We start from the raw sequence: 27,187 nt of genomic DNA, 5'->3' as shown, positions 1-27,187 counted from the left end.
AGCCAGCCCAGACCTGAGGGCACTGTGTTTTTGCCTGCTCAGAAATGAACTACTGTATCCTAGTCATTAGAATACTCAACCTAAGTGATAATTTACATATGTTCCCCTTGGTGGCTAAAGAACTTTAATATGCATCCAGGCATCCAGTAAAGTCCCTTGACCTTTGCATTGGAATGCCTGCAAGATCCTACTGTCTGGAGTTTAAGAAAAGAATAGAACAATGGGCTGGGAAGAATTAACAGCTGCCTCTGTTCCTGTAACACCTTCTTATCTGTGGGAAAGGGATTGAAATAGTCCTTTATTCCTATCAAACAGGAATGAAAAGAATTTCCTTGCCCAGCTGGATATTTGTAGTGTGTACCCTTCTGATGTTTCCTTTAAAACTCCACCTTCCCCTCTCCCACCTCCCACTTTAGCATGTCAAGCTGTATTGGCTCTAAAGCTGTTTGCTGCCTTTGAGCTGGCAGTACAGATAAATTCATTATGAGTCTAAACCTAGTTTCTTCCATCGATTAAATGCCATAAGAATGCGAGTAGTACGCTGTTAAACAAAAAGTATGTAGTAAGCCCTTCTAAGCATTCTCCTTTCTTACACACTACACATCCTTACACACATTTTGGTCTCCTCCCCCACACCCCCACCAGAAAAAAAAGGGGAGCAGGACCTTTATTACAACCAGAGGGAACTCAGTATCCAAACCAAGTAGGAATCTCAAGCTGTAAATTACAGCAAGGGGAGTGTTGGGATAGGTAGGAGCAGAGCCAGTATCATGAGATTACCTATCACAGGGCTTTGCTGAGGTGCTCCTGCTATGGTGTAGGGTCACCAGTGATATCAGCGGACAGTAAGTAGGTTAGCTGCTGCTAGTGGAACTGGTGCTGCTGCTGCTGCTGCTGCTGCTGCAGGTGCACGTGCTGCTGCTGCTGGTGCTGCTGTTTCTGCTGTAGTGGGTATCCAGTGGGGATGTCCACAGGCTGTAAATAAATGCTTTTCTGGTTCTTGGAGGACTGGTGTGCAGCTCTAGCCCAGTCCTGTCCGTATATGATAGTGTGTAGGTTGTTGTCCCATTGCAACAGGTTGTACAGTTTTGTTGAGGCAACTTCACGCTGCAAAGTATAACTCCTCTGTGGCACTTTAACCCTTCGATGAGTCTGATATTTATAGTTTGGATATTTCTCTCTGTGTAGGGTCTTCAGTCTCTGCGCCTCCTGGAAAAAGGGCCTTTTTTCGGCTTCTGTAAGGCTTTTCCACTGATATCCCAGCTGCTTGCTGATCTCTGAATTCTGCATGCTGGGATTCTGTTGAGCCAACTTGCGCCTCTCTCCACGGGACCACACCATAAATGCATTCATGGGGCGCTTGACATGGCCCTCCATGCTATCTAGACAACTGTCACTGCTCCCAAAGCTCTCCCTTCTCCAGAGATTAATATGTCCTCAGGCTGTAGGGCTGAACACTGAAAGTGAAGATCTGAAATGCTGAATGTAGTGGAAGAATTAGAATTGCAACCAGGAAGTCAGAGATGAGATGAGAGAGACAGAGATAGAGACAGAAACAGAGAGACAGAGACAGACAGAGACAGAAGTCAAGATATAAAGTGTAAGGGGTAAAAGCTAGTATCCAAATTGTGTTTGTACAAAGATTTTAGTATTTAAAGTGTGTCAGAAAATATTCATCCCTCCTCCCTCAGGACCTTCCACGTCCAGCCCAACTAATCTACTTTGAAGCCACCACACAAACCTACATATTGTCAACCAAAACCCCTGTGGATTGTAAATGTAGAGACTGCACTTTTACACTCCTTAAAAACATACAACTTTCTCTTTGGTCATTTCTTCTCAACAAGCATTAAGATACAACAATGAGCATACTAAGCCGTTCTTTTTGCCCTGTAGCATACATGATATTTATGATGGACTAACTGAGAAATAAACAAGCATGTACAAGTGGTAGAGAGGGTCAAAGATAAGTAGGAAAACAATCAATTGTATCCTAGTCCAGTAAGCGAGGTAGCATGAAGAAAAAGAATCAGTCTGTCCAGGGCAATAGCCCACTATAAAGATCTACACCATGGGACAAAGAAAAACCAAAACAAAAACAGTAGTAATGCTGAGTTTTAGAATTGAAAGCTACAAAACCTAAAACTCAACAAATATCTCAAGGAAGTTTTCTTTCTCTCTTTGTCATATACATGCATCATAAAGCTCGTTTGTACAAATTTCCTATGTAGTAATACTAAAAATATTGTTATTAGGATTATTTCAATACAACCAACAGTTGTTGCTGGCATGTTGCTAAAGTGCATTTGAGACTCAATTATTTGCAGATACACACTGACACACACACACTCCACATGCAGGTAATCACGCACAGACACTCAGACAAATACAACAGAAACACACTACTGTATTCTCTACTCTGAAAAAATGTGTCCTGAGCCTTGGTGGGCTGCAGAGGGACCCCCATCCAGAAGCTAGAGACATTTGCCTCAGGTCACTGCAGAAGACATCTGTCTGGATATCCAGAAGTACTTCTCTCTCCGACAGAGAAGGCTGGAGGGAGAACACATGCAATCATGGCTGAGCAGCCTGGTATATGAGAGTTCACAGAGCTGCTGACCTATCTGGATTTGACCACATTGTCCAGAAGATAAGCAGTGTGTACAAGGGATGGTAGGGGGACTCTTAGCACAGGCAGAGACATTTCACAGAGTGCCAGACAAACCATCTCTTAGTTCAGTGGACGGTAGATGGCCTACCAGAGGAGCAATGTCGGTAAGTAGAGTAATGTGGGGAGCAGAAGATGCAGACCTCCAGGTCAGGGAAAAGCCATTTGCTAGAGGTCCCTCCTGTGAGGCAATAGGACAGGTATTTCTCAACATCCACAGCCAAGCCTATGTCTCTCCCAGTTTGCTTCAAGGACCTACCACATATGTCTGCTTTGCCCAAGAAGGACCTACCACATATGTGTGCTTGGCCCAAGAATGACCTACCACATATGTGTGCTTGGCCCAAGAATGACCTACCACATATGTCTGCTTGGCCCAAGAAGGACCTACCACATATGTCTGCTTGGCCCAAGATGGACCTACCACATATGTCTGCTTGGCCCAAGAAGGACCTACCACATTTGTCTGCTTGGCCCAAGAAGGCACAGAAAGGTTTGTCAGCTCTTGGGCAGGAAGGGTGTTCGGGAAATGCTGAGGCAAAGTCCTTTCAGGCAGAGAGTCTGAATGCCAGCTCAATTCAAGTAAGAGTAAAGGAAACACTGTGAGTAATGCCCAGCCAGCCTTCCTCAATTGTGTGCTGGCATTTCATATTCTGTGTATATTCATGCCGGATAGGTCTTGGCCAGACCTTGAAGAAGTAGACCTTGAAGTAGGAAGGGGCCACATCTTCTTGAGAATCAGCAAGGGAAGATCTGGAGAAGCCCCCATGATCCTCAGACTCATCAATCCCTGCTCTGCAGCTGCTGTGTCAATATAAGTCAAGGTGGAGGGGCACCAGACACCCAGGTGAGGCCTAGCAGTTTTCCTGTGTTGTGGACACAATAACAGGAAAAGCTGATACTTGTGGAGAAAGTCAGTTTGAGGGCACTGATGGGATGGAAGTTGGGGAGTTCCATAACCGTGCTGACAATGAAGCTGCACCTTTCCTAACACTGCGGGGATGGGCTTTCTGGGTTACTCTCAGAAACCCAGACTTTACTCTTGAATCCTGTGTCTGAGTCAGTGTGTCTAGTGAGGTCACATCCCAACATTGAGAACTGCACTGGAGGGTGGCACAGGGAATTCTGTCAAGGCCAACATTCTGTGATTTCCCACATGAGGCAGGAGCAATTAGTGTGTCCTCCAGGACTCTGAAGCAGGAGTTAAAGTGCCCCAAATGCCTTGTCTGGTAGCCTGTTATTGCCTGGTTGCTCTTGATGGAGGCATTGATGATCTGTGTGCTGTCTTCCTAAGAGAGTGCACGTAACCTATTAGGAGGAGGAACTACCTTTCTCTCTGACTTCCTCACTCAGCTCCAGAAAGGACCCCCGTCCATTCTGCCAAGCCACTGCCCTTGGCTTTGGCTCTCCATCCACTGGCAAAGGCATGTTTTGGCATCTTGCCACTTTGTATCCTCAAGTACAGCCCTTCTCTACCCCTATTTCCTCACGTGGATAACACCTCATGACTACCAGTTGCTGAGGGAGTAGTGTCACTGAATGGCATGTCAGTCCCAGTCCTGTCTCATTTCTCCAAGCACACGCTGCCAGCCATCCAGATCATAACATCCAGAGTCCCTTTTCTCCCATCAAGGGCATCAGAGGACTCCCTACCTGAGACTGCCTTCTAACTTTCCTAGCAGAGACCTAAGGTAATGTGTACAGGCTGCACTTGGCCATGGATTCTTTTTGCCTGCTATTTATTCCATGGATAGCCTCTGCCTTTATAATTCTCCTCACAGGACTACCCCAAAACAATATGATAATGGCTTAGAGAACCAGGTCCTTGAGTACTTTTGTTCTTCCAGCCTTCTCCAGGTGCTTTCCAATAATGTTTCTTTGTCAGGGTTAGGAGAGGGGCCCTGTCTATTTCCCCCAAGTTTACCAAGTCAAATGTAGTTATCTATTGCTTGTGTCAAACCCATCACACAGGGCAAGAGCACTGGGGGTCCTATCATCATCCACAGTCTAGCTTGAAACCTGAGTAGAATGGCCTTACTCCGACCCTGTCTTGTTGACCTGTGTGGTCCTTGGGGTCAGTGACAGGTCTGACATAGAATGTCCCTCAAGGACCAAAACTGTTTCAATTCTTCAGAACAAAGAGGACAAACAAGGGCTGGGGAAGCCAATACAACAACCAAAGGACCTCAAGTGTTTGAGACACTCTATCCTGCATTGACATTCCTGAAGTTGCAGTGACTAAGGCTAGACGGCCAAGGGAAAAGATCCAGCATTCCACGGAAATCCACACACAGCAAATAGCCAAAATATGTACTAGCCTCTCTTCCAAACCCTTGATTATTCTGGCCTGGAACCCTCTCTGTCCTGACATTAGAAGCACCTCTCCTTTTCCTGCCCAACTGCCTTCTTGGTATGGACATCAGCTATAGCTCATCTCAGAATGTACTGAGAAGCACCCTCTGAATGTCTCCTAACACTTCAGGAACAGCACTGCTGGTGTCAGATGCCACTCTCAAATAAATATCTACCTGTTGATGAGCATATCTCTCATTGTTCTTTACACTCAAATGACATATATGTATATAGAAGAACGTCAACATTATTCACATATGTGCTAACACACACACACAAGAAAAAGAGGTAGAGAGAGTGGTCTATAGATAGATAGATAGATAGATAGATAGATAGATAGATAGATAGATAGATAGATATAGATATAGAGAGACAGACAGAGAAAGACAGACAGAGACAGACTGAGAGAGAAACACACAAAGAAAAGCAGGGAGAGAGAGAGATTGAGAGAGAGGGAAACAAACACACACAAACACATACAAAGAAAAACAGGAAGAGAGAGACAGAGACAGAGAGAGACAGGGAGATGGAGAGAGACAGAGAGTGAGAGGGAGATAGAAAAACACACATTTGGGATGATGTCACAGGTGAGGCAGGTACAGGATAGAAGGAGGTCTGTGTTTGAATGAGAAGGAAGGACAGGCAGGAGAAAAGTTTGAAGGAAGATGAGAAGATTGGAACGGAAAAGAAGAAACAGGAGGGGGAGGGACAGAAGCCGTGACAGAACAATATGACAGGGGATGTTAAGATTCCATGCTGTACCTTTACAGGTTGTTATGGATGTTTTTAAGGGATGGATATGTATTGGGCTTTGTATGTTTAGGTGGGCGATTGTATCTTATTAATTGGGCCAAAGGTTATTGTGTTGTGTGTTCTTTCATGTAGTGATTTTAGTGTAAGAAAGTGTGCACTGGCTGTCTGGCCACCACAGAGTTGGGATGTGTGTTTCTGGCATGGAAACCTGCCTTGGGAACTAAATAGGAAGAAAGATTGCTGATGGCTCACAGAGAGGCCTTCGGTAGTGTGATATGGGTTGGAGCAGAGCAAGTGAGAGGCTTTGCTGACTGACAGTTAAGATATCCAGCAGATATCTTGGGACACTGTGGAATAGACCTAAAGTGGTGATAAATGACCACCATACTTTTTTATTTTTTATATTTTGACAACAACAACAGACACACACACACACACACACACACACACACACACACACACACCCCAATAGTCACCTACGTAGGCTGTATATCCATCAAATACTTTACCTTCCTTATCATCAACAACTACTCCACATCACATGTCCTGCTTGTAGTCCCAATGTCACCTTCTATCCCATATTTGTAGGTACACACTCAGAACTGTAAGATACAGGGTGCCCTGCCAGGAATGACTCCTAAGGTGCTTCTAGGTATTGCAATGCTTATAGGAACATTCATGTAGGTGTCGAGGCTCCCCACCAGTGCCAAGCTAGCAACGGGATCAGACAAGTATGCTAGCCATTTGGTTATAATCATCATAGGAAGGAATTAGGCAAAAGGACCCACCACAGTCCCAGGAAACCATTCACTCTTGCTGGCGCCTAAGGGTATAGAGACTAGGGCCTGACCAGGAAGGTATATGAAGAAGGTATCCATTTCCATGTCATTGCCACATCTTTGAGATCCTCATAAATTCTGAGTGACACATAGATTCATAAATTCTGTGTCTGTGACAGAATATGAAGGAGGTCATGTTAGACATTCTTGCAGGCCACTGGAGTCAGGAAATTGACATGGCCCTGACTCTGTAGGAAGCTGACTAGACAATTTCTGCTTGGTCCTAGGACTTTGGCTGAAGGACTCTAAGAAACACCTCTCAGCTGACAGGAGCCTCCTAAGGAGCTGTCTCCTAAGAGGCTCTGCCAGAGCTTGACAAATGCAGAGGCAGATGCTTTCAGCCAACCATTGAACTGAGAATGGGATCCCCAATGGAGGAGATAGAGAAAAGACTGAAGGAGCTGAAGGGGTTTACAACCCCATAAGAACAACAACAGTATCAGCCAATAGCCCCCCGAGGGCTCCCAGGGACTAAACCAATGTCCCAGGAGTACATAGGGATGGCTCCAGTTGCATATGTAGCAGAGGATGGCTTTGTTGGCCATCAACAGTAAGAGAGGCCCTTGTTTCAAAGCTTGATGTCCCAGTGTAGGTCAATGTTGGGTGGCAGAGGTGGGACGGAGTGGGGGTGTGGGTGAAGGAGCACCCTCATAGAAGCTGAGGGAGGATGGGATAGCGGATTTCTGGAGAAAAAACTGGCAAAGCGAAAACATTTAGAGTGTAAATAATATAATCCAATAACAAGTATTTATATATAAAAAAAAAACCTCTCATCCCCAGAGTGACTATTTTGTTCGTCAGCATGAATTGATTTCCCCTAATGTTCTAATTTTTTTTAATAGTTCTCCTTTTTGACTTTGTTGAAATTATATCTGATAATTGAGCTAAATCTGCATAATTGAATTATTAAAATATGTGTAATGTCTAACCTACAAAGAAAAATAGACTGTCACTTCACTGAGTTAAGGAAGAAAATATAAACAACAGGAGAAAAGGTTGTTTTATTATGGAAGGTAGGTAGACGGGAAGTAGAAAGTTAGGAAGTTCTTCCTCGTATCCTCCCTTTTTTGTTTTTCTTTTTCTCCTCCTTAACCCAGGTTCTCTCCATCTGCCCTCTTGTCTCTCCTTGCAAAACCACCAAACAATGTATGTGTGTAGAGACATTATATTCTTAAAACCAGCGAAAAGGAAAACTATATTGTATCTTGTGTCTAAGCATGCTCATACATATGAAGAATAAAGGGGGCTTCAGCTCAGAGTCTCTTAATCATTGTTCCAGCACCATAGTTTTAACTGGGTTCCCACAGCTAAATTCTTTTAGATGATGTGAACATAAATGTGATGATGACTCTGATACAAGCCGAACAAAACTAAAAGACTACATGCTATATAAGTCATAAAGACTGGGTTATGCCTTCTACAAGGTTTGCCTGTGTGCTTGCAAGCCTAAAGGTTTTGCAGGGTGTACACAGTTAATATTAATTTGCTTCATTACACTCTGTGTGGAAAGGGATTCAGTCTTCTCTTAATAAGGAGATGTGGCAAAATGTCTTGATAAATTCTGTCTTCAGAACTCTAGTGAGACTGCCTAAAACACAGCTGGACTTGTTAACTGTTCTTATTCCTTCCAAAGGGAGGAGACAGGCAAGATCACTGGGCTTTCAACTGTGTATCTTGTCAATCCTCCCACCTGGTTGTATGAGATTAGGCTCTAGTTATATGAGACCGCAAGGTTTTCTGGGTATACAGGCTAAAAACTCGAAATAGGGAGGATCCCTTCAAAGAAGATATACTGAAGAAAGGCCTCAAATATTGCCTAACATTTCCCCTTGAAAATTTTCTTATAACAAATGATGTCTCTGCCTACTATTTTATATCTCATGGTAGTTAAGATGTTGTTTTCAATGTTGTATATACATTAAAATCACATAAATTTCTCTCTCTCTCTCTGTCTCTCTCTCTCTCTCTCTCTCACACACACACACACACACACACATACACACACATTGAAGAGTATTTTCAAATGCATAAAAATAATTATGGGTGTCTACCACTCTGTCTACTGCCTCCACCTTCTTAGTTCTTGTTAACCTAGCACCTATGACAAAAACTTAATACTTAAATATCCATATAAGGTAATCTTCTCTTGTACAATATGCCAGCATACATTCCCATAATTATCATAGTCAACACATGTTGACAAAATATGACTGAAAGATGTATGTCTAATCCCTTATATCTTTGTTAACTTTGTTAAGCTTTATCTATTTAGAGTCCCTGAGTCACATAAAAAGCCTTGGTGGTTTGTAGAAGGATTCATAGAAAGAAATGGGGTTCCTACTCTCTCTCTATACTGTAATCGATAGTCCAAAGTTTATTTTCATTGTAAAAGAGCTTCAATTCAAAATGATAATTTCTAAGACTCATTAAGATAAAATTATAAAAATCTAGTGTCCTGAACATTAGTTATTGTAAGCTCTTAAAGACATTTAAGCCATACAAATTAATGGTCAGTCTCCTTATAAACGATCACGTTCTTTCATGTACTCAGAACTGTGATTGTAGTCAAGCTAATGCAGATCTATTTCTTTTACCGAGACTAGCTTGGCAGGATGGACAAACTACATCTCCCATCTGTATATGTTGTCAAAGTTAAGTCCGAATCAAGTATCTCGAAGCAAGTAAACTTACTCTCTTTAATGTAAAATAATATTCAAAATTGGAATACTAGAAGCAAAAACAAAACTATTTTTATGAAAAAATAAATGCTTGGGTAAAATAGGTTTCATTTATAATACACTTGCATAGCAGGATTTCCGTAGGCCTATAAGTAGGTCCATTGTATGGAAGACAAGAGTAAGCCCCAGGCTAGCTTTGTTGCAGGAGAAATATGCATAGGAAAATAGGATGTCAAAAGGCTGATGGTGCTGTCTTTGTCTGTTCAGGCCTGACCAGCTCTGACTGTTGTAGACCTGACCAGCTCCTGCCTCATGGAGGATCTTCCAGTCTCACAAGCTTCCTTTATTTCCCAAAGAACAGAGAGTGAAAAATCAACTACTCTGGCCTCACTGTCTCCTACACTGACATGTGAGGATGCTATAAACAGTGGAACCTGGAAAGTAAGCCTATCACTGGACTGGTATGGGACCTGCGTGCTAGTTCAATTGACCATGCCCTCTGCTATGCCTTTCAAGTCTTCATTTTAACAGGAGCTAATTTCATGGTCCACACACTAACCACAAATGATCCATGACTAAAGGGGGCTGCCAAGTTCTCTGCCATCAAACTCATAGTTTAGGGCAATGATTCTGTGTACTGAAGTGGTGCCTTTGGAAACTTAGCTAGACAATTTTGTAAACATAACTCAGAATGGGGTTCTATTTGTCTTGTAAATTGCCGATTAGATGCCGAATTCCATGGAGTTTTTTTAAAAAAAAGCTTCCAGGTGGTCTTTCTTTATCTGGGAGTCCTGATGTAGCACACTGCTATTACAGTTGTTTTTTCCTACAAAACTCTGGTACATCCTCCAGCCAGTTGTACAATGGCATTTGAGGTTACTAAACAAAAGTTATTTTGGACTGTCTCTTAATGTTCCCTACAAAGATGTACAGTTATTACCTCCTGACTTTTGTCCTGGATCTTTGCCATCTGTTGAGTTTTATCGTGACCCCTTGGATGGACCCTGTCACCGTTGTCTCCTGCTATTCTTCTTGTTGGACCTGACAACCTAGGACCTGAAAGAATGTGATTGACTATGCTGTAATAGTGTACCCACCCTTACTTTAGTTTCGGTGTACTTGTATACATGAAGGTACTTTTGTACACGGATGTGACAAAGAAAGCAATGACCCAAGGACAGTTGTTTGAACTGAGAAAAGCATGTAAATAAACACCAGTAAGAACATACAAAATATTAACAAGAGCAGCAATTTCCCAGATCTCGGTCTGGACAGACCAAAGTTAAACACAACTGCCTGGCATGTACTGTAGATTATATCTGGGAAAGCATGAAAGCAAAGCAGAAGGCCAAGTCTAGATTCAAGTACACCGACCAGATTGGAACCTATAGCTGTGGACTGACATCCAACAAGAATAAAACATGCCTTATGAATTGAATGAAAATGTTTGTCACAGGAGGCACAAAATCACATCCAACAACAATCTAGGGGACAAAGTGGACATGAGGGGGAAAAAATAAGGTCCTCTGCCCTTTTCCGATATCATCTCTCACAGTCCCCAAGGCATTGCTCACATTGGACCATTCTTTCAATGTTTCAGCAGACACTATTTTAGTGTGCAACAGCTGCTGCCCTTTCTACACAGTCCCTTTTGTCAGCTCAAAAAGGAATCTGCATGCTAAAGTCCTAAAGGCAATTCTGGCAACCTCTGACGCCTGGATCCACCTCTTCACTCTTTTGGCCACACTGAGCACTGTTTTCAGGTCTCAGAGCGAAAACGGGTGAACTATATCCTTTTAATGTCTCTGCTTCACCAGTTCTCAAAAACCTTAGAGAAGTTTCTAGCCCTTCAGAACCATGGCTGCTGCAATATCTACCCCAAGACTAGATCTGACTACTGCTAAAGAGAGGATCGGTGCCCTCTTCATCCAACAATGCTGCTCATGCACCAACAAACCCTAACTGGTTTGAAAGGTGGTTGAAATACACAAGGACAGACAAAAATACAACCACAAGCCTCCTCTTATGCATGGGCCATGAGTTCTCTCTCAGTCTGTCTCTTTCCCTGGATCACTCCTTTCCTCATTATCATCTGCATTTTCACACTTTTACACCGTCTTCACCCTACTGAAATTCACCTCATACCCAAAGAAACCCTCCATGTAAGCAGCTCTCCCAGTGGATCTCACCAGCACGAGGCATTAAGAGGCACCCACGTACGAGCAATTGAGCTCCAAGCGGTACAAGACAGCCAAAGGAAGACCTGACTTTGGTACAGCAAAGTATAGTCACCCTACTGAACCAAATAGATTGCCTGGCTGTAGTGTTCCTCCCAAAATGCAATGCATTAGATGTAATGATTGCCGAAAAGGAAGGTGTCTCTGCCTTGCTAGAGGAAGAAGGATGCTGGCTTTCTGTGACCGATCTGGCCAAGTACCAGAGAAAGCTAAGCCATCACTGAACAGAATTAAAAACAGAAAAGGGGCAGACAGCATTTACCTGACTGCCAAGTGATGGTTTTGCTTCCTAGTCAGGTACTAACATTATGATTTGTGCTAACTTCACTCTTTGTTTCCGGTCTTTCTGCTGTCTCACCGAGTTTCTCCAATGTAGACTACAAGCTTGCACTGCTCAGAGGGTCACAGAGTCCTTTATGGTCCAAACCTCACAGTCCCTGCCTATCCTACCTGGAAGGGTCTCAGCATGCTCCTTCCACCATTCAGAACATACCCATCTCCTTGACTCCTCTAGATGGATGATGTCCCATCCCCACTTGCCACCCGGCCTTCCCACTCACATGAAACTATGGCCCCTCTCCCATCTTCTTTTTACCCTTCCAGAATTGGGCTATGTTGGATAATGATAATAGCCTCAGGTCATGAGGAATCAAGTCAAGATGTAAGGGTCAACAACCCTCAGTCAAAAAGAGTGACTTAGGTCCATCCTGCCTGGTCATTTCTGTCCACCTGCAGAAACAATATGTCTGGGCCTCAAAAGCAAACTACACAGATTCCACTCAAATCACACACACACACACACACACACACACACACACACACACACACAGAGTACACACAAGCTGGAAGTTCCTGGTAGCTACCCAAGTATGTGTTTATGTATAAAAATATTTTCCTTCACGCCACTAAGTGCACTCAACGTTCATCCCAGGAAAAGGTTGACGCCACTCACTATTGCAACAAAACAGTCTCAGCCTGTTGAGATGGAGTCATTCTGCCTCTCTGCCTTACTTTTCTTACACTCAGGATGGTACAACAAGCACCCTTAAATGTATCTCTGAGTCCCATCTGTCCAGTTCTTCTCCCCATTAAGCCATCAAAATACAAAAGTACACAGGGTAACAATGTTGTGCTCTCTCCCATGTGCACTTAATCTCTGTTGGGAATAAAACAGTAACAAATTCAGAGACTGATGAAAGAAAAAGTCATTCTCAGCACCGAGTTCTGCAGAAAGGGAATGTGTACACACTGTCATGGAGACCAGGGGCAAAAACGTCTCTGGAACATTGGTTTAGGGGCAAGAGAGTGGGTTTTACAGTCCTCCCATGGGGAGAAATGTCTGCCCCCTCTCTCTGTCTGTATGGTGGAACCAAACTTCACATCTCATTGGCCAAGTACACATGCCTCATCCAATAAACAATCTTGGGCTAGAGGTTGCTTCCCCCTTTCCTGATATTCCCCTGTAAAATGTGTAACAGAGTGCTGAGTCCAACATGTACCAGACACCAGCTAAGAGAGAGAAGAGGAGGCCTAGCATCTCCTGTAAACCCAGTGAGGCCTATGAGCACCAGTGAGGCAAGTTCTCACTATGCACTGTAGGCTGGCCTCAGACTCACTGTGTGACTCATACTGGCCACAATCAGTATGAGTTTTAGGCGATTGTGGGGTCAATGTTAGGAAAGAAGCTGTGTTTCCTGTGCAGAGATTGGAATGTGACAGGTCCAGACGCTACTTACCTTACCTTGGGCTACATCTAATTTACTGAAAGAACCATTCCTTGCCTCTCTGTGTACCCATACCTCCAGGAGTCTTCAGGGAGCCAGTGAATTAAAACTTGATAACTACTATTTGGCCTGAACAGAAGGGAAAACTAGGTTTGGATTCCAAGTGTGACACTGAAGCAATAGATGACCATGGACGTTAACCCAAGAGGTACTTAAACTTGGACACCAACTATGTACGCTGTGCAAGCTCTTCACTTTATAAAAAGAATATAAAACCATGTGATTTCACACTACTTATCAAGGGCCTGTTTGTTTGAATTGGAGGCAGGGTCTTGCTATGAATTCCAGGCTAGTCTTAGCCTTCCTCCCCTCCTCTGCCTCACAAGGGCGTGATAAACATTGGTGTGGATGCCAGTTCTGTGGTGAAAGTGTAGTGAGGTGCTCAAAATCCATAACTAGCTTTTGTTATATGGTTATGCAGCACACATTTGCTTTTCTAAAATCATTCATTTGTCCCCTGTCACAATGGCAGGGGGTCAGCCTGTCTAAACAAAGGATATCAGATGTCACTTGACATTCAAAAGAAAAAATCATTCATTTGGGCTCAGCCATTGCAGTTGAAAAACCTGGAGAATAGCTCTTTGCGCCCGTTGGTTTGGTGTTTTATAGCTTGTTTGCTTTTTGACTTTGTGTGTTTTGCTTCTCTATGCAAGTCCATGATATACTTTGGGGACTGTTGTCACCTGCTGCCAGTGTTATAATCACAAACCTAAGTTCATTTACTCCTTGTCAGCTAGAAAGGGCAAACAGCCAGGGCAGTTGTTGGAGAAAGAAAAAGTTTTATTTAGAAGACTACTAAGAAGGCAGAGAGGCAGACAGTATCACAACAAAGACTGTGTTCTTTTAGAGTAGCAGGACTTTTTAAAAACCTTTAGTCAAGTGCTTAATTGCCTGGCTGTGCATGGTTGGGGCATATGTCTTAAGTGCCAGCATAAGCCAGCAGAGAGTGTTGGGTCCCCTGTAGCTGGAATTCCTACAGGCATTTGTATGCCAAACTCCTGTGTCAGAACACGAATCACTCTTAACCACGAAGCCATCTCTCAAGTCTCTTAACCCATTAGGTGGCTTTTGTCAGACTCACCAGTTGCAGCAAAGCCAGTGGAAAACTTCTAGACTGCACTCTGCCTTCCAAGGATCAGAGATCCATTGTGGAATGGTAGGGGTGGAAAAGACAGAATATGAGAGCCAGAGGATGTGGATGGCTACAGGTCAATAGTATTCCTTCTCATACAGCAGGGCAGCTGCACATATGAACTCACAGAGGTTCTGAAGTCATGCAGAAGACTATTGCAATAGTTACAAGTACACATGTGACATCTGAAGCCACACTAAATTCCAGTGTCTTTCTTATCCTTGTATTGTCATGAAGTACCCCATGAACAAGGTACCTCAAGAAGCTAAGATTGATTCACTGGGAGCTCACAGTACCAGAGGGCTGGCGTCCTTGACTATGATGGAGATAGGCTGGCAGGCAGGCACACAGAATTGTGCTCAGAGCATTTAGCAACCGTCCAGAGCCAAGTGCAGCTGGCCGTCTCTGACTATTGTCAGGGTCCAGCCTCAATTCTGAATGACAGTTCTCAACTGGAAGCAGGGGAAAAAGTATAAAAGACTACTTTGGAGTACAAACCGACAGGCAATTTTTCAATGCTTAAAGTTTCTTCAATTCTTCTTCTTCGTTGTCTTTGTCATCTTCCTCCTCCTCCCTCCCTCCTCTTCCTCTTCTTCCTTTCATTCTTCTTCTCCTCCTCCATCTCTCTCTCTCCCTCTCTGTCTCTCTGTGTCTGTCTGTCTGTCTGTCTCTCTCTCTCATACACACACACACAAACACACACACACACACACACACACAAACACACACACCTGCAGCTTGAGGCTGCACACTCTGCACTTTCTTGTGTGCTCTTCTTTTCTCCTCTGTACTTTTCTTTTCTCAAACTCACACACACATACACAGATGTCTTAATTCCTCTTTCACTCTCACACACACTCGTCATACACACCTCACACATATCTCACACATATCACATGCACTTTCCTTTCACTCACACACACATTCTTCATACACACCTCACATTCTCTCTTCACTCACTCTTCACACTCTCTCTTCACTCACGCTTAGCTTCACATGCTCCTCTCGTTCTCTCTCGCCTCCTTCTTGCCCCACTATTTTAATGTTACTCCAAAAGCAGGTTTAAAGAAAAGACATTGCACAATCATTGCCAAATCAAATTCAAAAGAATAACCACATTGCACAAAGAATTAAGAATTACAGTTGTTACCCAAAGTTTCAAGCTTTCCCTAATTCTCAGGCCTGTGACCAAAATAATAACAATTGCAAACTTATCATTAGTTAAACTTTAACTTTCGACTTACTATACTTCAGAGCTCAGAGCTCTGAGCTCAGCCTGTTGCAATTTCCTGGGAAGCTCTAATGATAAATGACAGACAAAACTGCCAGGCAGTAGTCAGAAAGAATCAAGTTAACCCTTAACTCAATAGTTCTGCTAGCTTTCTGCTCCTTTATATTGCACACAAACACTCTCCTAAGAATTCCACTATTTTGACTTAGTTTTACTAGTACGTAATTTTACGTATTTTATTCTTCCTTATCTAGGATCCACTGTTAAGTGTTATATAAAACGTTTTTCGTTACTTCAATAAATTTTTCCTTTCTTGGAGTCCCAATGTTGGTGCTAATTCATTTTCTAATAAATCCTTTAAAGTTTCTTTGCAAGTCAAGCATTAATCTGAACTATTATTGTGCAGTTACTACATTGATTCCAAGATGAGCACACACAGCATGCACCTGGGCCATTAGGACTGTGCTGTGCTGTGCCCTTATCTCTCAATTTCCAATTGTTTAAGAATCATTGCATCAGGGAACATCTAGTTACACAAAATTCACCAGAGCAGAAGGAGAAAGAAGTAGGAAGGTCAGATGTAATGGAATAATTATGCACACCAAGGCCAACTGCAAAACAGCCACGCACAAATGAAAGCTACACAGCTGTTGTGCAGGACTAAGTTTAGGAGAAATGGGAACAACTGGCTTTTTATAAAGAGCTGCTTCAGGTTACTGAGATGTCCCCATCCCAGCCTACTGCAGGCAGCCTCTTATTTCAGATGGTCAGTCCCCTGGAGTGATGTGTGTCCTGCTTCTCAGGGTCCCAGATGCCACCCTTTTTAAGTGGCGGTCATTGTCATGGTATGCTGTGAAAAAATGTCATACATAGAGAGCTGTTCAGAACAAACAAAACCTAACTGTCCAGCACCACCATATCATCTGCATGCAAACTCAGGCTGTCACCTGTCTAATCACCAGAGCATCCAAAGTCTCACTGTGGAAAGACTAGAGCTTCAGACAGTCCAAACCTCCTATCACCCATGTAAAAGTCCACACAAGTGACTGTTAAGACTTGTTACTGTCCCCCCAACCCCACACATTTAGAAGAGCAGGGGAGTAGGATTAGGGTAGGGAGTGACCTGGTGAAGGGAAGTGATGGAAAGTGAATGAGTAAAAAGTAATCAAAAAAAAAAAAAAAAAAAAAAGCTCATACCCAGGTCTAGCTCTGCAGAGGACCCATCTGTAGAGTTTCTGGTTCCCACAGCTTTAGACTTCACAGTGCCTATAATGCCCAGTCCTCACAGCTTCTGACTATGTAAGACAGTGAATGAAACTCCACAGACTTGAAAGCAAATGACTGGCCAGAGACCACAGAGTCTGTCAATTCTAAATCCACCACTATTAACTGTCTCAGTTCACAACTTCCACCTCCCTCACAAGTGCAGTCCTTCATCTTCCAGTCTCACAGCTTGTCACTGTTGAGAGACCACAGCATTTAACTGCCCAAAGCCCATAGCTTCCAAGTATACAGAACCCCTCACTCTCTTACTATGCAAGATCAACAGCTTCTACCTTTATAGACAGTCTGTGTGACTTTAGGTCCCAGAGTATCTGACTGCCCACTGTCCACAGGATCTAGCTTCCAGGAATATGCATGGTCAACGGCCCAGCATGAGCAATGATTTCTGACAGTGTATTACCCACAGCCTTTGGCCAGCTAGAGTTAATATGTGCGTACAGTCTGCTGTCCAAGTTTTCAGAACCCAAGGGTCTGACAGCCCACAGCCCAAATCTTATGACTGTCCGTAATCTGGACCTTCTGATAGCCACCAGCACAAAGTGACTAAATGATGTCCATTCCTCACATCGTCCGTATGTCAGGCATCATGTCACGGTCAGAGCCAACCTGGTGTGACTGCCCACAAGCCTACAGATTAGGACTTTGCAGGGGGAAAAGGCAATCATTGTCCAGATCTCTCGATGACTGACAACCCCAAATTTCTAAATCTACATTGTCCAGAACCTTCAGTAACTGACGTTCCCGAGGATCCTGAACAGTTGTGGGACATTCCATCCTGCAGGGAAGCAGAGTGAGAAGACAACTCTATTCCAGCTCGCAGGGAAGCTCCATAGGCAGAGATAAAGCCACTCAAAAGAGCTCAGCAAGCATCTGAAACTGACTAGATTCAGTAGGCCCCTCCCCCCAGTGCAAAGAAGCCAAGCCTCAAAGAAAACTCTTGAGACAAGACCAGTTGCCCAGAAGAAGCAAACACAAGTTGAGTCACCTGGAAGAGGTTTAGACCAGCAATCTCTTGAAAAGGACATTCTCTACCCTGCAGTCTGTGCTCCATGTTCCCAGCTTCGTGAACTGTCACCCACACTGGGGGGTTGGTTTGAATGGAAGCTGTCTTTGAGTCACTTCTGCTCCCGTAAGTAACCCCAATTAAACTCACTGGTCCACCAAGTCGGACTGTCCTAATATGTGCACTTTGGTCTGTCATGAACTCCCAACCTGGGGTGCTCAAACCTGTGTTCCCTGACCCCACGAGAAGTCTTGTCACACAACAGGAGCACAGGCAAGAGACAGCTCTTTGAAACTAGCAGTCCTCATGGAGTATCCACTATCGAAGCTCTCAGCTTCTGGATGACTCTTGTCCTCCAGAGTCCACGGAATCTGACAAAGAAGTGTTCACAGCAGTTGATTATCCAGTTCCCACAGCATTGATCAGAATCTCATAGAAGGAGACTGTGCTGGGCACACATTGTTCAACTGTTGAGAAGTCTCTACACCCTGCATGTAGTGCCTAGAGCATTCAATTCTATATGACTCAGGGCACCGAAGTGTCCAGAAGACATGATGCATGGATTTGCATGGTGCATACATCAGCAGGCGGTGACATTCTATACTTCAGGCTCTGTAGAACACAGAGCACCTCTATATTCAGATACAACAATATTTGACATCTACAGAATGAACTGGCTGGCTGTTTAGGCCCGCTCCTTTGGGCTGTAATCAATCCTCAGCATCCAGAGGTACATAGCCCATGTTATCCAATTAACCAGAGATGAAGGACACAAACTGATTCTAGGAGGGTCACAATAGCAGCCTGCCCAGAGCTAACATAGTCTAACATTAATCTGTCATTAAAACAACATCCTCACTTTCTCATGCCTACACCTGACTTCAGAGTCCAGCTGCTGTGTGTTCAGTGCATGTTCAAGAAGAATACCTTTCTAAAGTCCATAGCCCATGACCCACTCTCCAGATTGCATCCTATACTGATATAAAGAGTTACAGTATTAAACTGTGCAGGAGGAGGAAGTAAGTGGCCAAATAAGGAAATAGTCCCTTGGTGGCTTGCTTTGGGAATGTAACCTAGTTGATTTGTAGCAAGGCAGAGGGAATGGTGAGTAGGGTAAGCCTGGCCAGATTCCCTTCAGTATCTGTCTCCAAGAACTATGGCTTTAAACTGTCCAGGGCACATAGCTTCAAACTTCCCAGGTACTTACACTCTGTCTAGGACCCTCAGCACTCAACTGTCCCAACCCCACAGCATCTCTACTCAACATAGCCCACACGTTCCCCTTTCCAGAGTATAGAGTATCTGAAGGTCCAGAGCCTAGCCTCTGACATCCTAGATCCCACTACTTCTGGTTGTCCTAGGCTGACAGCATCTGGTGGTCCAGAGGAAACAGCGGCTTTCTTTCTGGAGCCCACCACGTCTAAATCAGTAAGACGGTCAGACAAGTAACAAGTTGTAACAAGTCTGAACAGTGCATTACTCACAGTGTTTCCTTTATTCTTACTTGAATTGAGCTGGCATTCAGACTCTCTGCCTGAAAGGACTTTGCCTCAGCATTTCCCAAACACCCGACAATACCTTCCTGCCCAAGAGCTGACAAACCTTTCTGTGCCTTCTTGGGCCAAGCAGACATATGTGGTAGGTCCTTCTTGGGCCAAGCAGACATATGTGGTAGGTCCTTCTTGGGCCAAGCAGACATATGTGGTTGGTCCTTCTTGGGCCAAGCAGACATATGTGGTAAGTCCTTCTTGGGCCAAGCAGACATATGTGGTAGGGCCTTCTTGGGCAAAGCAGACATATGTGGTAGGTCCTTGAAGCAAACTGGGAGAGACATAGGCTTGGCTGTGGATGTTGAGAAATACCTGTCCTATTGCCTCACAGGAGGGACCTATAGCAAATGGCTTTTCCCTGACCTGGAGGTCTGCATCTTCTGCTCCCCACATTACTCTACTTACCGACATTGGCTCCTCTGGTAGGCCATCTACCGTCCACTGAACTAAGAGATGGTTTGTCTGGCACTCTGTGAAATGTCTCTGCCTGTGCTAAGAGTCCCCCTACCATCCCTTGTACACACTGCTTATCTTCTGGACAATGTGGTCAAATCCAGATAGGTCAGCAGCTCTGTGAACTCTCATATACCAGGCAGCTCAGCCAGGATTGCATGTGTTCTCCCTCCAGCCTTCTCTGTCGGAGAGAGAAGTACTTCTGGAGATCCAGACAGATGTCTTCTGCAGTGACCTGAGGCAAATGTCTCTAGCTTCTGGATGGGGGTCCCTTACACTGGTAAGGAATTTCGAGGTCACAGAAACTTATTTTGGGAGTAGTGTGGCCAGCAATACTCCAGCATGACCAGCCTCTTACCTCCTGCTCAGTTGTGAGCACACATGCACTCCTGGAAAACTCAGGCTCCAAGTTTCCTACCAGTAGCTATATGAAACAGGGCCAGGGATAGTAAACAGCTACAGAGTGCTGGACCAGGACTCATCATGTCATCGGAGATGTGATAAAGAGAGTGTATGAGGTCTGGGTACAACACTCTCTCTCCTTCCTTCTGAAGAAGTACCAACATGGATGGCCTGTGTCTGTCTGTTTATGGACAGGCCTATTACCAGAGAGGCTGAGCCTGTGACTCCTTAACTATCATCACTCTCTTGTGGAAGGAAGGGTTGATGCCAAGGAGAAAGGTGAACCTGCTCAGCCTCCTGGCCCTGTTTACCTCCCCCACCTGTCAGAGCACAGCACAATTAAGAGGAAACTGTGTCTACCAGAGCCAACACAGAGGGGCCTGCTTGAAGGGAGGCAACACTACCCCGTCCCCCACAGGAGCTCAAAGAGTACTTTTCATTAACACTCCCCACTGCTGAGTTCAGACACCATTCCCTAGGAAGCAGTGGTCTTTCAACATGTACCTCAGCAAGTCTTCATCTTGCTCACTGAGCATAACTAAGATATTGGCCTGGTTCCTCATCTACTTTTTGTCATGGAGTCCTGCTGACTGTAAAACGGTGACCCTGCAACCAGAAGAAAGCAGTATCAGCCCCAACGCTGTCAGAGTCCCTGGAAGTATGTATGGCACTCCCTCTTCCTCAAGAACTCTCTTCTGTTGCCTGACAGGAACTCAGGACCACTTCGTCTAGACACAGGAGGATATCTTGTGACTTGGTGGTTGCCCCTTGACATCTACCGTGTCTAAAGCTAGATGGCCCGTGGTCAGAGAGCAAAACTGTCACTCGTGTAAAAAGTACAACAGGGTCCTGTGGACACTTGTGTCTTTGGGACACTCCAACTTCAGTATTAACAGGGAATCCCACTCACTGAACACATCTAGGCTTTCTCTGTCTAACGTGAGGACCAGGTCAGAACACCATCTGGGAGATAGTGAGAGATTGTGTTGATGGGAAGTGCTTACCCGAGAGTAGCTACTCAAGTTGATGTCAATGACCTCCATTCCACACCTACTCAAGTTGATGTCAATGACCTCCATTCCACACCTACATGGATGGCATCAATATGAAACTCTTCTACCTCAATCTCCCAAGGGTCTCTATAGTCCCCTCGGGGCAGGGACTGTTATTCTGAGAAGTAGCTGCATATGCTGTGGGAATGTAAAGCATAAAAACATACCTGACAGACAGACAGAGACACAAAAATGCACAGAAAGACCATTGCTTCAGGCATTTCTACCATATCCAAGGCCAGACAAGGATGCAGTAAAACTGCTGTTCATGTCAAGTTAACTGGTCTCACTCCTTCCACAGCATAGAGCAACCATACAGTGACCTTCTATTTTCACTGATGCCCTACCAATATCTTCTTCCATATTTGCTCACCCCCCCGAAGTGTGATCATCACTAAAGATAATGCGTGACTCAGAAGCCTTGGATGCCCTCAATCACAGCCTGCCTGCTTTCCAGGTGGGACCTGTTCTGAGCTACATATCTCTTGAGGCTCTCCTGGATCCTGTTGGCTTGGGCATTGACTGAACCTATTAGGGACTGCAGCAGCTCCAGTTCCTGCTTGGGCATTGACTGAGCCTATTAGGGACTACAGCAGCTCCAGTTCCTCCACAGGGAAATGGTGTTTTGCTGGACCATTCCCTGCCCATTCCCACAGACCTTCCTGAACTTTGTCTCTGGCCTCATCCCCGTCTGTTCTGCCTGCACTATGGTGTCCACCTCTGCCAGCTCTGGACTTCCAGCAGCAGCAGTAAGGCCACTTTCTTAGGGCTGCTTCAAATCGCCCAAGTGTTGCCACCTGTTGCTGATGTGCCTCCAAGCCAACGGCTTCAGCTCCAAGCATGGTTGCCTTCAGGAATGGTGGGCAATGCTCAGAATATGACAACCAGGTCAGAAGTCAACTCTGTTGCCGGGTCCGACCCTCCACTTCAGGCTCCTGACAGTCTTCCATGGCAATGGATTTCCATTCAGCACACTGTGTTCTATCAGTGACGGACGCTCGGTTTTTGCTTAAAACTCTGAGGAGCACAGGGTCTTCCAGACAACACTTCCCTGAGCGTCTGTGAAACCAGAGGCTTTTCTTACCAGTGTGGACCAGGGTCTTTCTTCTGTGCAAGCTCATTCAAGGAAGAGTTGGCTTCCTGTAGTTCAGGGACCATTTTGAAACACTGAGCTTAAAAACCCTTCTGCAATCCCGGCACAGATGCAGAGTAGCACCCTGCTTTCACTCAGAATTTGTGGGGGACCTCAAAGATCTAGCCATCAGACATGGTATAGAAACCCTCTTAATGTGCCTTTCTCTCCTTACCTGATCTAAACCCGTGGTGGCCTAGCAGGATTCCAGGGTTTCATGGTCTTACTGCAGGTTCCCTGCCTCCATTCCAGTCTGTGGCCCTTATAATCCATGGGCAGCATACTTGTGTCCTTCTGCTGCTTGCTTAGCACTGGGGCAGCCTTGGCTTTTACATGAATATTTACTGCATATTCTCCTATCTACATTTCAGCAGATAAAAGCACCTGGCTCTCCTGGCAGACTTTCTTTCCAACCCCCACTTGTATCTTACCATTTGAGTGTGAACTTACAAACTTTAGTTAGAAGGTTATCTACAACAGCAGCAAGGAACCTGTATGTGGAAATGTTGGTGTGTAACAGTTGTTGACAAGTTTGCTGGGTAGTTAGGTGGCTACAGACCCTAGGTGCTTATGTTAATGTACTTGGAGACTGCCTGTGTGTCTGAGTTGTCTGCTGTGTGTTCTTGTGAATGTGCACTCGAGTGTGAGTGTATGTGGATCTTTTTCCACTTACCTGTGGGTGTGTACAGCAGACATGAACTTCCTTCTCCTAGAGAAGCTTTTTATTTGAATGTGGTATTTGACCTCACCACTTCTGTTTTGTGCTAAGAAAAGGTTCCAAGGGAACATACTGAAAGATGCTTCCCAGTGCCTCTTGCAAATGTTCCTTGACTACCCACCATGCAGCAAGGCAGTTAGCAAGGATAGAAGACAGGAGCTCCAAAGGCTTAAGATACAGGGGATTCTCAGAGAAACAAGCTAGTTAAAGTCCAGCTTACAAAGACACAAGGTCCCTAATAACCCCCAGAAGAGTGTATTGTTCACTGTCTTCACATAGTATATATGGGTGCACCCACTGTGGCAGCGGCTTAGGTAAGGACACACTGTGAATCAGGTATAAGAGTGAGGAGTCAGGGAGGGTAGCTACTGGTTTTATTTTTCATGTTGTTTGTGGATTTCCCTGGGAAGCCTGGATCATTTCCCTTAGCCTGGCCTTCTCCATTGCATCTGCAGGAACAAATGGTTGAGACAGGAGTGTCCCTGATGAAGGGTTCTTTGGCTGGGCATGTTGTGTTCTCCTCCCCTGCGTTTGTCCACTTTGCTCTTGAGGCCCTTGAGGCAGACCTGCCAGTGGCCAGCTGGGACTGTCCAGGTCAACAACAGCATCAGAACAGTGCTCTTTACCTCAGGGTTCAAGCTTCAGTGTGGGTGGTGATGCCCCCGTCAATTCCCTTATCCTATGTGATGTGTTCTGATACTGGCAATACAGTAAATAAGTTGGTCTTGGTAAACTGGTGGGAGATGCAAAGGTCCCCGCTCCTATTCCCAGCATAGAGACATATTATTGGAAAGTAGTTGAGAATGCCAGAGGACCAAAAGTTCCCAAGAGACTGGATCTATTAAGCCAGACGCTTGGATCTGGGTACTGGCAAGATGTGGCTGGAGAAAAGATACAGAACTAGGATTGGAATGCCATTCAGTGACTCTACTCTAAACCTTAGCATTTTGTAGGCATGAGCTGTTACCCAGAGGAGGGAAGTACAGGTGGAGCAGGCCTGCAGTTTAGTGTACAATATAATATGGCATGATGCCAATCGTGGAAATGGTGTCTTTGCCTTAGTAGCCTGGTGCGAGGTGCAAAGGGTTCCTCTCCTATCCTTGAGAAAAGACAGAAGAAAGCCATAGCATATTCTTTTGGGGTGGTCCTGTGAGCAAAATTATAGAAAGCAGAGGCTGTCCATAGAACAGGCAGCAAGCAAGAAGCAACCATGGCCAAGCCCTAGGTGATTCATTCATATCACTGTAGGTGTCTACACGCAGCAGCTAGTCCTAAGATACCCCCAGTGGGAGAAGGACAACTCCAGGTGCTTGTATCTGGAGGACTGGCAAGCTGTGGCCAGAGAAAAACACAGGACCAGGACTTAATTTACATTCAGTGATTCTACTTCCTTAGCACTTAGTAGGCATGAGCGGTTTACCCAGGCGATGAAGTGTCCCTAGCCTATGAGCATTCCTTAATGGACGGTCCCAGTACGCAGAAACCAATTTACTTGGTACTTCCAAGGCCACGATCCTCAAGTTTCACACTGTCTACAATCCAGAGAGGAAACAGAAACCAAGGAACAAAGCAGCTTGGTACCCAGAAAAGACAAACTAGAAATCAGCAGCAAGATCTGTAATCACTTTCTAAACCCAGATCCTTCAATCCCAGGGTCAGAACAGAATAATAGCAGGGAAATGCATATATCCCTACAGCCAGATATCCTACCACAGTAGGCCCCAAATAGTTCAAGAGAGATAAAGCGTATGAAAAAGAAGCTCCTTAAAGGGTAAATTAATAAAGCCCGTAAGTAAATCCGGAAAACACAAAGAATGTGTGGAATTAAATAAACGTATTAAGGAAATCTAGCAAGACACAGACAGTTGGAAGAAATGAACAAATCCATTCTAGACTTGAAAGTGGAAACAGAATCAATAAATCAATCCCAAACCTCGGGAATCCTGGAAGTGAAAAATTTGGAGCTGGAACAAGAACTACAGAGGCAAGCTTTACCAAGAAAATACAGGAGATGGAGGAAAGAATCTCTGACCTTAAAAATATGACAGAAAAATGGATACATCTTTCAAAACAAAACATTAAATGTAAAAATTTCCTCTCACAAAACAACCATGGACAGACAACTGGGGCACTATGAAAACTCCCAACTAAGATGCCTTACTCAAAGGCCCACAAAATGTTTTCAACAAAAGCACAGAAGAAAAACTTTGAAGCTAAAGAAGGAGATGCTTGTAATAGTACAAGGAGCATACACAACACTACATAATTTGGACCAGAAAGCAAAGTTCCTGCAGCACATAATAACCAAAGGACTAAACATACAGATCAAGAAAAACTGATTAAAGCTGCAAGGGAAGAACACCAAGTAAGAAATAAAGGCAGACCTATCAGAATTATTCCTGAATTCTCAATGGAGTCCTGAAACCCAGAAGAGTCTAGACAGATTGTAAGAGACCATGGATTGCCAGTCCAGCTTACTATATACCTGGCAAAACGTTCAATCATAATTTGTAGAGAAAATAAGACATTCAACTGCTATGACTACATTTAAACAATATGTATATACAAAACGAGTCCTACAGAAGGTGCTAGGAGGGAAACTCCCAAGAGTCTGTCAGCTGGTATCTTCCTCGTTTGTTATTTACTTTCAAACATGGGGCCGAGTGTCCCATGGGGTCTGGCAGATTGAGCCTATCTAGCTAGTCGACTTGCTCCAAGGATTCCCTAATGTGCAACTTCCAGATGCTGGGATTAGGTGACAGGCATTTCTGTGAGTGCTGGGGAGCTGAACTTTCTTCACTTGATGTAGCATGCAAACATTTCACGAACTCAACCCTCTTTCTAGCCTTTTTTCCCTATTATTTTTGCTTTCCCCTTCACAACATGTTGCAATGGGGAAAATTGGTCTCATTTTGAGCCTACTGTACAAGATGTCTAAAACACTTCATCAGTCAAATTAGACAATGGTTGAAAAGCCAAAGAATTCAAGTTAGTTTCTAAAATTATCAATGAACACAAGAGGACTCATCAAAGTAATAAACATCAGTATAAAAAAATCTTGATGAAAACAGTTGAGAAAATTATCCCAGAAACATTAAGCTCCTGTGGAACAACAGAAACCTCAGAACAGGAAAAGTGAAGAGGTCAAACACAGGGGTAAGCATCATCGCTAAACTAAATCAACCAGAAAGAAAAGAACTGTCAGACTGAAGATGGGCTGGGGATACCCACACAGAAAAAATAAACAAGCATTCCTACAACTTTGGGACATGATCATGCTTAGAGAGCATTTAAGAATCCATGTAAGAGAATTTTCAGCTGAGGAATATTGAGTGGCTGAGAAGCACCTAAAGAAATGCTCAACATCCTTAACTCCTCCATTGTTGGTGGGATTGCAGACTGGTACAACCATTCTGGAAATCAGTCTGGAGGTTCCTCAGAAAATTGGACATTGAACTACCGGAGGACCCAGCTATACCTCTCCTGGGCATATACCCAAGATGCTCCACCATATCTCAAGGACATGTGCTCCATCCATCATATTTATAGCAGTCTTATCGATAATACCCAATAGCTGGAAACAACCTAGATACAGAAAAAGTGGTTCATTTGCACATTCAAACTAGAAAATATCCTAAGTCAGGAAACCCAGAACCAAAAGGACATGCCTTGTATGTACTCACTGTAAGTGGGAATTAGCCAAAAAGTTCAGAATACCCAAGATACAACTCACAGACTGTGGGAATCTTAACAAGAAGGCAGGCCCAAGTGTGGTTATTTCAAACCCACTTAGATCGTGAAACAAAATAATCACCAGAGGCAAGAGTGAGTTTGGACAGGAGAGGGGAAGGAAAGGGGGCGGGGAGCGGGGCAGAATGAAGTATGGCAGGAGACAAGGGAAGAGGCCAGAGGGCCAGGA

At 44.4% G+C, this 27,187-nt stretch overlaps 2 protein-coding genes across 24 annotated transcripts in view; one reads left to right on the top strand and one right to left on the bottom strand.

Annotated features, from left to right (window-relative positions):
* The window catches only part of LOC147997932 (uncharacterized), a 48,945-nt gene that overhangs the window by 17,944 nt on the left and 3,814 nt on the right, over positions 1-27,187 (top strand). For 5 of the 23 annotated variants that reach the window (XR_015647363.1, XR_015647361.1, XR_015647342.1 and 2 more), the window contains 2 exons: positions 3,345-3,515; positions 9,558-12,711. The exons of 10 other annotated variants lie outside the window; for them this stretch is intronic. Coding sequence is in view for 3 of the 13 variants with exons in the window: in XM_087601385.1 (XP_087457511.1) it covers positions 3,345-3,486 (142 nt within the window). In the remaining 10 variants the exon portion in view is untranslated. Of the gene's footprint in view, positions 1-3,344; positions 3,516-9,557; positions 13,545-27,187 lie in introns of those variants that run through there. 8 more of the 23 variants (XR_015647351.1, XR_015647343.1, XR_015647350.1 and 5 more) reach the window with 4 other exon arrangements.
* Positions 865-1,377, bottom strand: Sry3b2 (sex-determining region Y protein 3B2). The gene has a single exon (NM_001409369.2). The coding sequence runs from the start codon at positions 1,375-1,377 to the stop codon at positions 865-867; it is 513 nt and encodes a 170-aa protein (NP_001396298.1).

Source organism: Rattus norvegicus, chromosome Y (genome assembly GCF_021556685.1).
Source record: "Rattus norvegicus strain SHRSP/BbbUtx chromosome Y, alternate assembly SHRSP_T2T, whole genome shotgun sequence".
In the NCBI taxonomy this organism is placed as follows: Eukaryota; Metazoa; Chordata; class Mammalia; order Rodentia; family Muridae; genus Rattus; species Rattus norvegicus.
The sequence above is the reverse complement of the archived record's forward strand: the minus strand, read 5'-3'. Positions and strand labels throughout refer to the sequence as shown.